Raw genomic sequence first — 14507 nt, forward strand, 5'->3', positions numbered from 1 at the left:
AGGTATTGACGGTCAAGTAAACCAATGGATCGCGAATTGGTTGAGCAACAGACAACAAAGAGTGGTGATTGACGGATTTAACTCAGAGTGGGCGCCGGTCACTAGTGGCGTCCCTCAGGGCTCGGTTCTTGGCCCAGTGCTCTTCATTATTTACATCAACGACGTGGATGTTGGACTCAATAACCGCATCAGTAAATTTGCAGACGACACAAAGATTGGTAACTCGGTTCTCACTGACGAAGACAGGCAAAGCCTCAAGAGGATTTGCACAAAATTTCAGCTTGGTCGGATAGATGGGAGATGCCGTTTAACGTAGACAAGTGCCAGGTCCTTCAAGTTGGAACGAGGAATAAGAAGTTCGATTACGAAATGCGCGGCTTTAAACTCAAAAGCGTTCAATGCGTCAAGGACTTGGGGTCAAAATCGCGTCAAACCTCAAATTCTCACAGCAATGCATCGATGCAGCAAATAAATCGAACAGAATGTTGGGCTTCATTAAAAGAAACTTTGTATTCAAGAATAAAGATGTAATACTACAGCTCTACAACAGTTTAGTCAGACCCCACTTGGAATATGCGGTACAGTTTTGGTCTCCCCACCATGCAAAGGATATAGCTAAATTAGAAGGTGTTCAGCGTCGGGCAACGAAAATGATCCCTTCCTTGCGCAACAAATCCTACGAAGAAAGGCTTTCTACCCTTAACATGTTCTCTCTTGAGAAACGTCGCCTCCGAGGAAAACTGATCGAATGTTTTAAAATACTTAATGGTTTCACGAATGTAGACAGATCAACATTGTTTATGATCGATGACACTTTGCGCACGAGGAACAATGGCGTAAAACTCAGATGTAGACAAGTAAATTCAGACTGCACCAAATTTTTCTTCACCAACGTTGTAGTGCGAGAATGGAATAAGCTTCCACCATCAGTGGTCCAGTGCAACACGATTGACTCCTTCAAAAATAAGCTCGACCGTCACTTCCTTCAACGTAATATTAACTAGAGTAGAAATGCAACGTTTTGGAGTCTTCTGATTAATGTAAAATCACTTAGGTTTAAGGACAGACCACCAAGTCTGGACCATGGGGTCTGTGTGGTCTGATTTTCTATGTAAATCTATGTAAATCAGTGGTCCAGTGTAACACGATTGACTCCTTCAAAAAAAAGCTCGACCGTCACTTCCTTCAACTTAATATCAACTAGAGTAGAAATGCAACGTTTTGGAGCCATCTGATTAATGTAAAATCACTTAGGTTTAAGGACAGACCACCTAGTCTGGACCATGGGGTCTGTGTGGTCTGATTTTCTATGTAATTCTATGTAATTCTATGTAATTCTCTCTCTCTCTCTCTCTCTCTCTCTCTCTCTCTCTCTCTCTCTCTCTCTCTCTCTCTCCCCCCCCCCCCCCCATGCATCGACACAGAAGTTTCAACACTACCTCAAAGGTCACACAAAGTTAGGAGGCCACACACAAAAATGAGAAAAAATGTTACAACGGATGAATTTTGTTTTAAATTTTACTTCTATCTGAAATCCCTTGCAGAAGGCGGCGCGGGAGCCAGGAACTTCTTACGTTGTGCCAACTCGAAACTTTATCATCCATCAATAATTATTTTTTTTATATAGTAAGCAATAAGTCATTTAGCAAACCAGTCACCCAATCAGTCTTATAAATCAATACCTCTGATAGTAATGTTGTTCCGCCTATACATAGAGTATATTTAAATCATACTTGATTGATTGATTGATTGATTGTTTATTGTTGCAAGTAAACAACAAAGGAGCAGGGAGGAGCATGCCATCCCAACCCCCAGGCAGTACAGAGTGTGATTATACAACTAAGGATACATGTGTAAGTAGCACCAGGAAACTAAAAAGATACAATGGTAGGGGACAAATGCTATAAAAAATAAAGGCCTTGATTTAGTCAAGGGAGCAGACATAAGGAACTGAACATATGAACTACAATCTAGGGGAAAATGCAGGATTACTCACTGAGCACAGCTGAGAGAACACTATTGTTAATGAACCAGCCCACCAGCACAGGCAGGTCCCAGTGGCCCTGTGGGCGGTAGGCACTAATAGCAGAACATTGCAGGACATAGTGTTTGAGCGTGTGACCCCCTGGCCTGGCACACGAGCGGCAAGGTCAGCCCCACGGACCTCCCAGTAATATCTGTAGCTCAGCCTCAGCCGCATCACCACCAGATCATAGGATGCACTAAGCCTACCATAAGTGTGGGTGCAGATATTTGATACCTGGGCATAGTGAATGCTGGAGGGACTACCATCCTGACACCTCAAGGCAAGCTGATTGGTAACAGACTCACTAACAAGGGATCTAAGTCTACTCTTAGCATAATTATAGGTGTACTCAACACCTGGGTGTACATTGAGATCATCAGAGACAGCACGAGCAAGTCTGTCTGCCATTTCATTATGGGGCAGCCCAACATGGGAAGGCACCCAGATGAAGTGTGCAGTAGCACCACAGCGCTCAAGCAGGCTAAGGGCACTAAGGCACTTATTGACTATATCACAGTCAGAAGGGGAGGAAGACAGAAGTGCATACAAGGCACATTGACTATCAACAAACAGGTACACAGCTTTCCCGAGAGCTACAGTGATATGGAGGGCTTCATATATGGCATAGAGTTCTGCCCTTGTGGAAGACAGATGATCAGGAAGCCTCTTAGATACCTCAGTGTCAGTATATTCAGAGGGGGTGGCATAGTCCCTAATAAATAATCCACAACCAGTCTTGGTGCCGTTGACAGATCCATCACAAAATACATGGACAGCCTGGGTGCGGGGATATGCAGACAATTTTGGTCAGAAAATTGTCCTGCAGGACTTGAGGAAGCCAAGTATCTTTAGGTTTATCCAATGTTTCTATATCAACACTGACTCTATGAGGTTTCCAAGAGATAAGGCTGCTAATGAGGCAAGACACGGTTCAAGGACACCAAGGTCAGATAAGAGCTTGTGAAGCTTTCTAAGGTACGATTTGGCCGCAATGTTAGGGGTGGGCTGAAAGTTACCAAGAGCCTGCCTAAGCTGAGTGTCCCCGTGACAAATCATGCGGCAGACTGTGCGGCAAGTAATTTCCTGGATTCTGCAGACAACACTGGGCAGTTCCAACTCAGCTCGGAGGACTTCAAGCTTTGCCGTCCTGGGACAACCCAGAATGATCCGCATTGCCTCATTTTGTATGAGCTCCAAGGGCTTCAGTTGAGAAGGGCTACAACGCACCAGAACTGGTACAGCATAATCAATCAGAGACTGGATGACAGAGAGATAGAACGTCCTGAGAATGCGAATTCCTGCTCCAAGACCCCTGTTTGCTAATACACGTAATGGGGCAAGGCGAGGTAGACAGAGATTGCGTACATAGTCAACGCAATGGGTATACTTCTTAAAACTAAGTTGCACTCCTAAATACTTATGACATTGTACTCGGCCTAATGCGACAGTGTTAATGCTCGGTGAACGACATATTTTGAGACTTGTCTGATATTTAGTTTTTGAGGCATTGACAACCAGACCAATATGTATACAAAGGTCCTCAAGTTGCTGCAGGGCTGTGGGAATCACACTGAATCCAGGGGAATCACACTGAATGAGGATGTCGTCGGCATAAATGACAATTTCAGTGCCCCGAGGAAAGGAGCGCCGGGAAATTTTATCCATAAGGATATTGAATAACATGGGGCCGAGGACTCCACCTTGAGGGGTGCCTAGGTCAAAGGACTCTTCAGTTGATACTGCACCCTGGAACCATACCCTAGCCCGTCTGTCGTACAAATACTCCCTAATCCACCCTAAAAGTTTCCCTTTCACACCTTTCATGATGAGTTCCTCCATGATAACATCTTTATTGGCCCTATCAAAAGCACCCTTGAAGTCTATAAAAGCTCTGCAGGTGACAGTGTCATTACTCAAACATTTAACAAAACAATTGGCAGTGGAGCGACCCTTCATAAACCCATGGAGATTAGGGGACATCGTCACCCACCTTATAAATGAGACGTTGCAGGATGACCCTTTCCATTAGCTTGCAACTGGCGAGAGAAATTGGACGAAAAGTGCCGTCACCCTTAGGTATGGGAACAATGAGAGCAGATTTCCATGAAGGAGGCAAAACATTGGAGGAATACGACATGATTGATTGATTGATAGTTTACTGTTGCAAGTAAAACAACAAGGGAGAAGGGAGGAGCATGCCATCCCAACCCCCAGGCAGTACAGAGTGTGTTATAAGCTTACGTGATTCCTCCATGTGTACATAATAGCACACATCTTTATTTTATTAGTTTAGCATATTTATTCTAGCATATTCTAACATACTTTAACATAATTTTTAGCATGCATCTTGAAATTCCATTGGATTATGTAATGGGAGCCGTTGCGAAGGCTTATCTCTGAACTATCATCATCATCATCAGGAGTTTGTTTACCTTCAGCCCCGTTGGTAAGGCACACCCTCAAGGGGCTGCGGCGGCTCTCAGAACATTTATGACGCAGGAAAGATAGGATGGCGGAGTTCGGCGCACACATAACCATCACGGCGAGGGACCGGCCGTCAATATTCGATGTAGTGGCGCAGGACAGTCTGATGGCCACCCTCAACCCAGCCGTGAAGCACGTTCTCAAGGCATGCATGTGACTTGTATTTTTTATGTTTTTTTTTACTGTAAAGAAAGCAGCTCAAGGGCAGAAATCAACTGAGAAAAAAAAGCCAGCTAATCACTGCCCCTATTAAAAGAGATTGATTGATTGATTGATAGTTTATTGTTGCAAGTAAACAACAAAGGAGAAGGGAGGAGCATGCCATCCCACCCACCCCAAAAAAAAAGGGTACTATAGATAAGTGGCCAAAAGAGAGATCAATTTCGTGTTGGTATCCATGATCTTTAGTTTTAAAAAGTAGTTAAAATTTACCTTATGCACCCTTCCCTCTCCGACAATAATAGAGGAGGTTGTTAAGTGGGAGGCAAGATATGGAAGAGTGCATACAGTAAATCTTAACCCAAAGAGCTAAGAAACACACAGAGAAATTGCAAGTAAATGCTGGCTAATATGGAAATGAATGTAGCCGTCTCGCATAAGGTTAATACAGATATTGTGTTGTACTATATTTCCCTTATTGTAATGCAGTAACCAATAGCATAAGAAAAAGTTAACTCAAAGATATTGTTGTATAACTCTTGAACACAGTCAAACACATCATAATTTGAAAGTCAGGAAGCCAGGTCAGGTAATATTAGGTTAGGTTAGGTTATATTGGGGTAGATTTATATTGGTTATATTTTTTTAGTTTGTCAACAATAGACGTGTGTTATGTTCTGCACTGCACCGTTGATTTTATTCGTGAAGGCTGCACTCATCTCCATATTCCCCTGAGAAAAGCCCAAGAAATGCACAGAGGAATTTCAAGAAAATGCTGGGTATAACAGAGACTGGAAGCAAGAATCATGAATTAGGGAATTTTTACAACTCCAACCCAGTCCTTCAGTGGAGTCTGGAGGGAGTACCTTTGTAATGGCCCCTTCTCTTAGTCTTCTCATGGTTGATTGTACTCCCTTCTCATCACAACCTCAAGATGTTTTTTTTCCAAAGTATTGGAGCACATTATTCAATATCCTTGCTTCTGTTTTCATTTACATATAAAAGTTCACTAAAAAGAATTCCTTCTCATGTAAAAATATCCTTATGGGTAATGAGTAGGAACACCAGCTCTGACTCATAGGTTTTATTCCTGTGTCGGTTGGTAAGCAATATACATACATTAATGTTAACTTTATTTCAGGTCTTAGCTGAGAGTAACCCAGAAAGACGTGGTTGGTGTCTTCGGTACAGTAATGAAATATTTATGATATTCAATCTCGTTATACAACACCACTACCTTTCAAACTATGGTAAGTATTTTCTAGTTTATAAATGCAAACATTGCTCATGTTAATAATTGTAAACAAAGAGTATAGGAGATAAGTGATGGTAATAAAATTCTAGTAGTTGGCTGAGCATCAAATCACTGTAAAGGTTAGCAAATTTACCTCTTTTCATTTTTATATATTACTTAATGAAATAAAACTACAAAAAGATCTCTCCAATAGTGACTTCCAAAATTACTTTTTCAACAATAAAGGCATTAGAATAGGTACCAAATTTTTGCACTGTTGTTTAATTCTTTCAAACAATGGATAATTTGCTGGAAGGATGTTTCTGGGACAGATCTGAAGTAGTGTTTGTTTGCCTCCATCTTGATGACACGTAGTCGTCAAATTTGCACCCTTGGTTGGAATTCACATACCTCTTACAGCATTGTGAGCCACTCTTTCAATGCTATAAGCCTGCAAACTACTTCACAGTGCTACAACATATTCTGGAGATTTTAGGTGAGGTTTAAAGTTATGAATAGTTTGGGAGGTATTGTAAAACTTAAAGCATCGCTCAGATTTACATTATATGGAAGACATTATAACCATTAATGTTTTACAACAAGAAAACAGAAGAATATGTGCCAATAAAAACAAGATAATAACAGCTGAGAGGTGCTTACTCACTCGTGCTGCTGCCACACATCAGTAATGATTAAGAATATGTTTCCCTTTTTCCACTGAAATTGATTGTCCTTTATATATATATATATATATATATATATATATATATATATATATATATATATATATATATATATATATATATATATATATATATATATATATATATATATATATATATATATATATATATATATATATATATATATATATATATATATATATATATATATATATATATATATACTTGAAAACTGTTTATATTCATGGCAAAGCATTCATATCTTCTTGCGTGCTGTGTAATGTCCCCTACTGAGCCTCACCATAAAGAACTTTTAGTAAATTTATGATAAAGAGGCTGAGGAGTGGCTACCTTGTGATTGGCTGGCACACTTTGAATAAGTGACTGATTTGCTGACAAGTTATATGACATGGCAACATTATAAAGACTTCCACCACTCAGCTGTCTGATGCTAAAATCTTCCTTCAACATCCCCACAACCTCCTTTGTGATTAGATGGTAGTGCATTCCATTAGTTTGACCTTTGTACTACACATGTTGATTTATTAATTATTCTTATTATTTCAGATGAAGAAAATGAGTCATAGAAGGGGCTTCAAATGGGAAAAATAGTTAAAAGTCTTGAGGTGGACACACCAACAATCCCTTTATATATGTATTGTAATGTCACACAAATATCATTTCATTAATAACAGCGTTTTTCAGGCACATGTTAGACATTATTTGAAAAAAAATTACTGTAGGTCTTTTTTTCATCACTCTCCCATATCAGTGTGTGTGACAGAATGTCCTGTGTTCCAGGTTCATCTTTTGCTGAAAACTTTTATGATCTAAAAAGAGTTGAGGTGACTTCAAAGAAGAATAAGAATCCCCTCACACTATCAAAGGAAGGCTACATGAAGTCATTGTTTGCCCTTGTGGCCTTTCCATTTATCCATACATTGCTGGATCAAACATACCAGGAGCTCAGAGAACATGAAGACAGTGACACATCAAATAATCAGGTCAGATATATATATATATATATATATATATATATATATATATATATATATATATATATATATATATATATATATATATATATATATTTAAACAACTAACATAATTCCTTAGGAATTTTTCAAAATAAGAGCCTGTCTGCCAGGAGTCACATTTTTTTCCCACTTCATTCTTTAACCTTAGACTGGTGACATGTGGTACAGCTTTTCATCCATATTCACCTTATTTTAACTTTAATTAATTTAGTTTTAGTTCATTTGAATTATTTACTTTACTAGAGTGTCAGAGGATCATGTAAATGGAGAGTATGATAAACACTACTGGTCATCTTTTTCTCTTTCTAATTCCTTAGATACCTTTATATGTGGAAAATGTTTTAGTATTTAACTTTGGATTTACCTTTCAGTCTTCAATAATGCTGCCATAAAAAATAAAAATAAAATCTTTTTTTTTTTTTTTTTTTTTTTTTAATGCAAATGGCAGTGGAGCTATGGATTGAAATAATTACATAAACTGAAAACAGACACTCTGAAGACACCTTGAAACATTTAAGTGCAAGTTCATCACAAACAATTATTGATATATGTTGTAAATTCTCAAATGAAGTAGGATGAAAGAAATAGGGTGCAAATATAATTTTTTGTAATGGCTCTGCTGCTGAATAACAACAGAGGAGGCTTAGACTGTTGATGCACTCCTGCATCCTAGGGCTTTCATGTCATAATCCATAAGAGAGGCTACACTCAGGCACCCTATTCAAGGGATGGAGAAGAACTGTCTGCAAGGGCAAATACAGCTTTGGTAATTAAATTTAAGGTAGACTCTCTGACTAGTGTCACAGATTAGATAATCAAAGAGGTTTATCAATTATTGTTTAATATATTGAAGCTATTCATCACTTTTTTTCTTTTCAGGGTTGGAAAGCAAGAATTCGGAAGTTATTTTCAAAGTCTTGGCCTGTAGTACATCTGTCATGGGAGCTGCTCACAGTAATTTTCTATGTCAGGTATGTTTTATGCTATATATAAAGACACTGGAAAGATAATGCAGAGGCACTTTTCAGAATAACTGGAATAGTAGTAACTTTTCTGCATATAAATTCAGCAGAAGAGGTAGTTGTGGCACTTATATAAGGGAGTTAATTATTTTTCAAACTTGAAAAATAATCATCATTATGAATTATTTCATTATCTTTACTGAACTGCCTATTATTGATTTCTGATCCCTATTCTATATACAGTTCAGTCTCATAAAAAAAAAATATTGATAGCTAACAAGCATCTTTTGAAAAAAATAAATCATATTTTAGATGTAAGAGAAAAGGCAGCAAAGCCCTAAGTGGATTATTCTCATCATGTACTATAAAAACTAGAGTTGTTATTTTGTTACCTTTTATGTATGAGGAAACAGGAATAGGAATAAAAGGTGTGTAACCATAGTCATGTCTGTGCAGGCCATGCAGGACATATATAATGGTGCCACTATAAACAAGTACTTCCTGTGCCACTGGAAGGCTTTGCTGACAACCAGACCCCTTCAAGACAGTCTACCAGTGCTATGAACATGTGCATAAAGAAAATACATTACTCATGAATTATGATATGAGATTTAAAATCAAGACTGAGCCCTTCTCAAATATTTTTTTTACAAAATGCATCTATCAGAATAGTAACATAACCTTTACAAGCTCCCACCCTAGATTTCAGGGACATGTATTTTTAACACCTACATACAGGAGATAATATTGATAATAATAATAATAATAATAATAGTAATAACAAAAATATTTTTGATTGAAAACAATGATATGTAACAGCATTGTATATGCCTTTTTTTTTTAAAGTTGACATTTCCTGGTTGGGTTACCTAAAAAATAACAATAATAACAATGGATGCATATTTTTTCACAGATATGTGATTGGGAGAAATAAGTTTCATAACCCTCTTTTGTACATCTGTGGCATTCATCTTGCAACTCTCAGCAAAGACGACTATGAGATTATTGATGCAAGAGGAGAACAACTTCTTTCTTTCAAGAGAGTGAGGTAAATCTCTACATGCTTGTGCGGAAAATTGCTGTTATAGCTGTAAAGTAACAAAATACTCTTACCTAGCTACATACTTTTTCTATTTAGTCTTTTTTATTGTCATGCACACCAAGTTTTTTTTACAGGAGTTTGCAAGAGTTCAGTCAGTGGGCAATGGAGCGCCTCGGGTCAACCTTGATGAATTCCCTTGAAGTTGGAGCCTTTTTCCTTCAGTTCCTAGAATGGTTCTACACAAGCAATGTCACTCCAAGGTCCATTCTGGTACAGCCTATCCCACAACCACCACAGGTACCTCTTCTTCTCAGCTGAGTTCTCTGCAAAATCATACGGGCATTTAAAGTTTCATTAGTAATTCCATATATTTGTGACATGACACAGTGTGTCTCAAAGGAGAAGGAACTTTTATATGAAAGACAACACAAAAATGCAGTAATCACTTGATTTAAGTGACTCATGTAATGGACATTACTTTTTATGTATTATATTGGAATAGCAGTTGACTTAGTAGATGATATGAATAGTAATTACATATCTTCATCAAATATTTTTCTGTCCACGATGATGTTGATGAGCATTTATGTTTTATCTCTTTTGAAACTGAACAGGTGACAGGGATGAAAGTCAGTGGCTTGAACTCTACAGACTGTCCTATATGCTTCAAGAAAAGAAAGCAAGAGACAGCATTATCTGTGTCAGGGTAAGTTTAAGTTCTCTATTGGTGATACTCATGATCAGGTTTGTTTAACACCTATTTAACATTCCATTTTTTATATATACAAAGCATATACCTGCAGCAAGACAGTCAAAGAACTATGGCGTAATTTTTGCTGTTTACATTGTTTAAAATGTCAGCTATAAATGCATACCACCTCAATAGGGCTCCACTAATTCTTCAAATAAGCAGAGTGTTTGATAGATATATACTACTATCAAGCAGCATAATCATTATTCTTGTTTATTGTATTGCAGACTTTTTAATCTTCATCAATTTAATGAGATGTTTTACTATTAGTGAGGTTTTTGGGAGACATTACCCTCACAGATGACAAGGACTCATTGTACTTTTTTCCAGTTCTGGTTCATTTGCTTAGTGGGGGTTCAGTAGCTCCTTGGTAGGCTCAAGTGTTGGAATATTTACAGCAAATTTATCAATGTTAAAGCAATGAAAGGAAAGTATTGTCACTTGTAGGAAGGGAAAGAGGAAACTGTGTTTTTAAGGAGAAGGAAAGATGTTTAACCTTGACAAATCATGAAATTCATTCATTGATGAAAGGTGAGAGACAGTAAATTTTATTCTCAGATCATTTTTTGTGATATTCCCAATTTCCATATCAGTAATTACTTTTGTAAGAATGATGTGAATATTTTACCCCTGATTTGTAAAATAGTTAATGTGTATTTTGAAACCATTGTGTTTCCTTTTTTTTTTTTTTTTTTTTTTTTTTTTTTTTTTTTACGTCTTGGCCTTCTTCCCGGTGGATCCTGATGGTTGGTCCAAGGCTTCTTCCCGGTGGGTCCTGATGGTCAGCCCAGCCCGTTCTGGCGCAGGCGAGTGTTTATAGTGGCGCCATCTTGCATTGGCTCATGCTGCCCTCCCGGAGCTCATATTTAATCCTAGAATCTAGAGTCCGGGTTGATAGGTGGTCTTCTGGACAGCATGTAGGTAGCTTTAAGCCACTCGGCGGCGGCTGAAAAATCCCAGCTTGGTGGCACCGGTCGGGGATTGAACTCGCATCCTCATGAACGCTGGGCCGTCTTGTTATCTGTTCAGCCACCGCTTACCCCTTATAGCAATATGGCTATAATATTGTGGATTTTTTAATTTGATTTTTGTCAAAAGTTCTTGTTTCTTCTTTGCAACAGTATTTTCAAGATTTTATTTATGTTTCAGGTATGTGTTCTGTTATAGCTGCATCCTGCAACACTTGAGGAAGGAGCAAAAGTGTCCAGTGACGGGCTACCCAGCCTCCCCAGCTCAACTCATTAGGATATATCAGGCAATGTGATTTTATAGATTATTGTTAAAATATCATTAATGAAGAAAATCATAGAATATTGCAGTCTAATGTAAAGGTGCCCATACACTATCAATCATGATTGAGTTATTTCCATCGTGTGTGGGCATGATTGAAGTATTGGCAAATGATTGAGCAAAATCTGACAGTGTTGGATTTTTCAACTCCATCTTGATTGATAGTGTATGGTGAAGATTGAACAATAATCTTCAGCTGCCTGTCACCATCAGCAGCCATAGTGAGTGCACAGGAGAGCCAGGAAGTGTTGATGCGAGTTTATTGAACTATATAGAAGTATGCCTGCACTTTGGAAGGTGAAAAGTGATGAATATAAGAAAAATGACACATGGAAGGGAACAGTTATGGAATATTAATAAAAAAAAATAAAGGAAATAGCTATTTCTAATTATATCAATACGTTTTTGTGAGTGAAGATGTTTCTTTTCCTACACCATAGCCTTTCCTACACCATAACCTTTCTGTTGTTCCTAGCCCTTGAACACAAGGATGATGACAATGCAAGCATCCATCTTATTCATGTTTTCTTGATGAGTCTCTGACGACAACTTAGAACTGCATAATCTCAGTATTAATGTGTGCCCTAAAGCAATGATTGTGCAGTCATGATTGATAGTGTATGGCCAGTTTAACAAGCACTCATCATATGAAGATGTAAAATATTAGCTTTAAATTGTATGTGAATTAGCATTTGGATCTATCTACTTTCATGACCATTTTCCTCTTTGTTCTGAGTATGATCATTCCTGTCCTGGTTTCTAATATATACAGAGGTGGAACTTCTTGACAAGTTACAGTTCAATATGTTGGATGTGGCATGTAGGGGAGATATTATGGTTTATGTGAGTCAGCTGTTCATTACATATAGAAAAAAAAAATATTTATGTATTCTCTAGTGAATACTCTATTTTCAAAGAATTAAGGTGGTATCTGTTGTTCATCTGCCAGCCATAGTTAATATTATAGAGAAGGCACACAACATACAGATAGAAGAATCAATCTATAGTCGTGGTGCCCTGAGGTGTGCATTATTGTGCTATGGTAGCCTGGCGTCTCAGCATGTGTGCATGTGCATTGGAAATGGCTGTCAGTATTTATAATATGCAGGCAGTAATGACACATATTATCAATACATCATCATCATCATTTCATCGACACCTGCTCCTAGGAGCTCCCACCAGGGGATGGCCACGGCAGAAGAGCTTCCAACTCTCTCTATCCAGACACTCCCTCGTTGCCTGCTCGAAGTTTCTCAAAGATCTTTCCCCCTCTCCCTAAAGTACTCTTGCACCCTATCCCTCCATTTCACTGGAGGTCGTCCTCCAGCATTCCCTCCCTCTATCTCACTCACATACACCCTTCTGGTCATCTTACTCTCCTCCATTCGTTCCATGTGGCCAAACCACTTTAAAGTCTGTCGCTTCACTTCTTCCCTTCACCCCTGTGACATATTCCAAAATGCTCGTACACTCTTCCATTACATTATTACATATACATATACATATTCATATTATCAATAATAGTTGATTATTGTTTCAGATTATTGATAATTAATATTGCAGACAGCTGCTTTGTTAAACTTCTCTGTGGAGGCCAGCTTCCTCTCACCATGAAAAAAGCAAATGATACTTTTGCTAATAGTGCTGACTGCCAGTAGTAGTAGTGATGACACTGACCTTTAGCATACACTACAAATGGTGGTAGTGACAGTGGTACGGTAATGGTAGTTACAGTGGCCATGATGCTGTAAGAGATGGCCGTGCCTGTAGGTGGCGTAGCTACACGAGGTCATGACACTGGTGGTGTGAGTGCAGGCATTCATCATCTGGATACGAGTAATGACTGCTGCAAATATCCTCTTTTCAGTCCAGTTCCTTTTATGATTGATGGTGAGATTTGGTGACTGCAGTTAATATGTATTAAAACTAGACCCACAAATTGCATATCTGACTTTCACTCCTTTACCAAGATTATGTTGTCTATACTCTATAGTAAGGACAGAATAATTTTGATACAAGTTTAAAGCTCTGCTTGTTGTATGAGAACTCTTTGGTGTTTCAATGAAAAGCCCCTTCCACACAAACTTGCTATATACGATGCCAAATTTTGGCATCGTATATAGCAAGTTTTAATGGTGATAGTTGTTGCTGTACGGTAGTAGTTGTGGGCTAATAGGTGGTGGTGATGGTGAGATTATTGTTGTTTTTATTATTATTATTATCTTATGATCATCATTCCTAGGATCTCACGTTAGCATATCCATTTCAATAGACCTAGGACACACACCGGCGCTCGCCAAGAAATCGAGGCACCCCTCCCCCTCCCCGTTGTTGATGCAACACCTGCGCCGTTGCCGCCTGCATCGGTGCATCCCAGGATTCCCAGCTGGCGAGACAGGGTTGCCACTGTGGTGCCGATATAATTATCCGATTTGGTATTTCTTCATTAATACTGCAAATGGTACATCACTTCTCAGATTTTAATATGAATCTTGATTGAGATATTTATAAAGTTAAACATGTTTTTAAGGCAGTGTTCCTTGGGTCGCGATAAATCCCATTCTAATAAAAAGGATGTGATGATTCAATATTAGATATGATCCTGTAATTCTTACATGTAGTATTTCAACATTCTGTGACTCTTCTGTCCTCCGGTCCGGGGATCTATCATCAACAAACGAACCCACAGCAACATTCACTGCCCCAAGTTGGGACCTTTTTTTACTGTCAAGTGTAATGGCAGCGCTGGGCGGCAGGGCAGCGTTGCCAGGGCCGGTGTTTGCCCTTCACTTCGCTATCTGTAGCACATGTGAGTCGTAACTTTTCAGGTAAATCACAG

At 38.5% G+C, this 14507-nt stretch overlaps 1 protein-coding gene across 1 annotated transcript; it reads left to right on the forward strand.

Moving 5' to 3' along the window:
* The first annotated feature begins 4458 nt into the window (after nucleotides 1-4458).
* On the forward strand, nucleotides 4459-13612 carry LOC126997368 (peroxisome assembly protein 12-like). The gene is made up of 8 exons (XM_050858430.1): nucleotides 4459-4655; nucleotides 5811-5919; nucleotides 7388-7590; nucleotides 8503-8594; nucleotides 9499-9633; nucleotides 9762-9924; nucleotides 10242-10333; nucleotides 11528-13612. Exons 1-8 carry the CDS (start codon nucleotides 4536-4538, stop codon nucleotides 11640-11642), a joined length of 1029 nt encoding a protein of 342 aa, XP_050714387.1. The 5' UTR covers nucleotides 4459-4535; the 3' UTR covers nucleotides 11643-13612.
* Nucleotides 13613-14507: the final 895 nt, after the last annotated feature.

The sequence above is a fragment of the Eriocheir sinensis genome, chromosome 12 (genome assembly GCF_024679095.1).
Source record: "Eriocheir sinensis breed Jianghai 21 chromosome 12, ASM2467909v1, whole genome shotgun sequence".
Classification (NCBI taxonomy): domain Eukaryota; kingdom Metazoa; phylum Arthropoda; class Malacostraca; order Decapoda; family Varunidae; genus Eriocheir; species Eriocheir sinensis.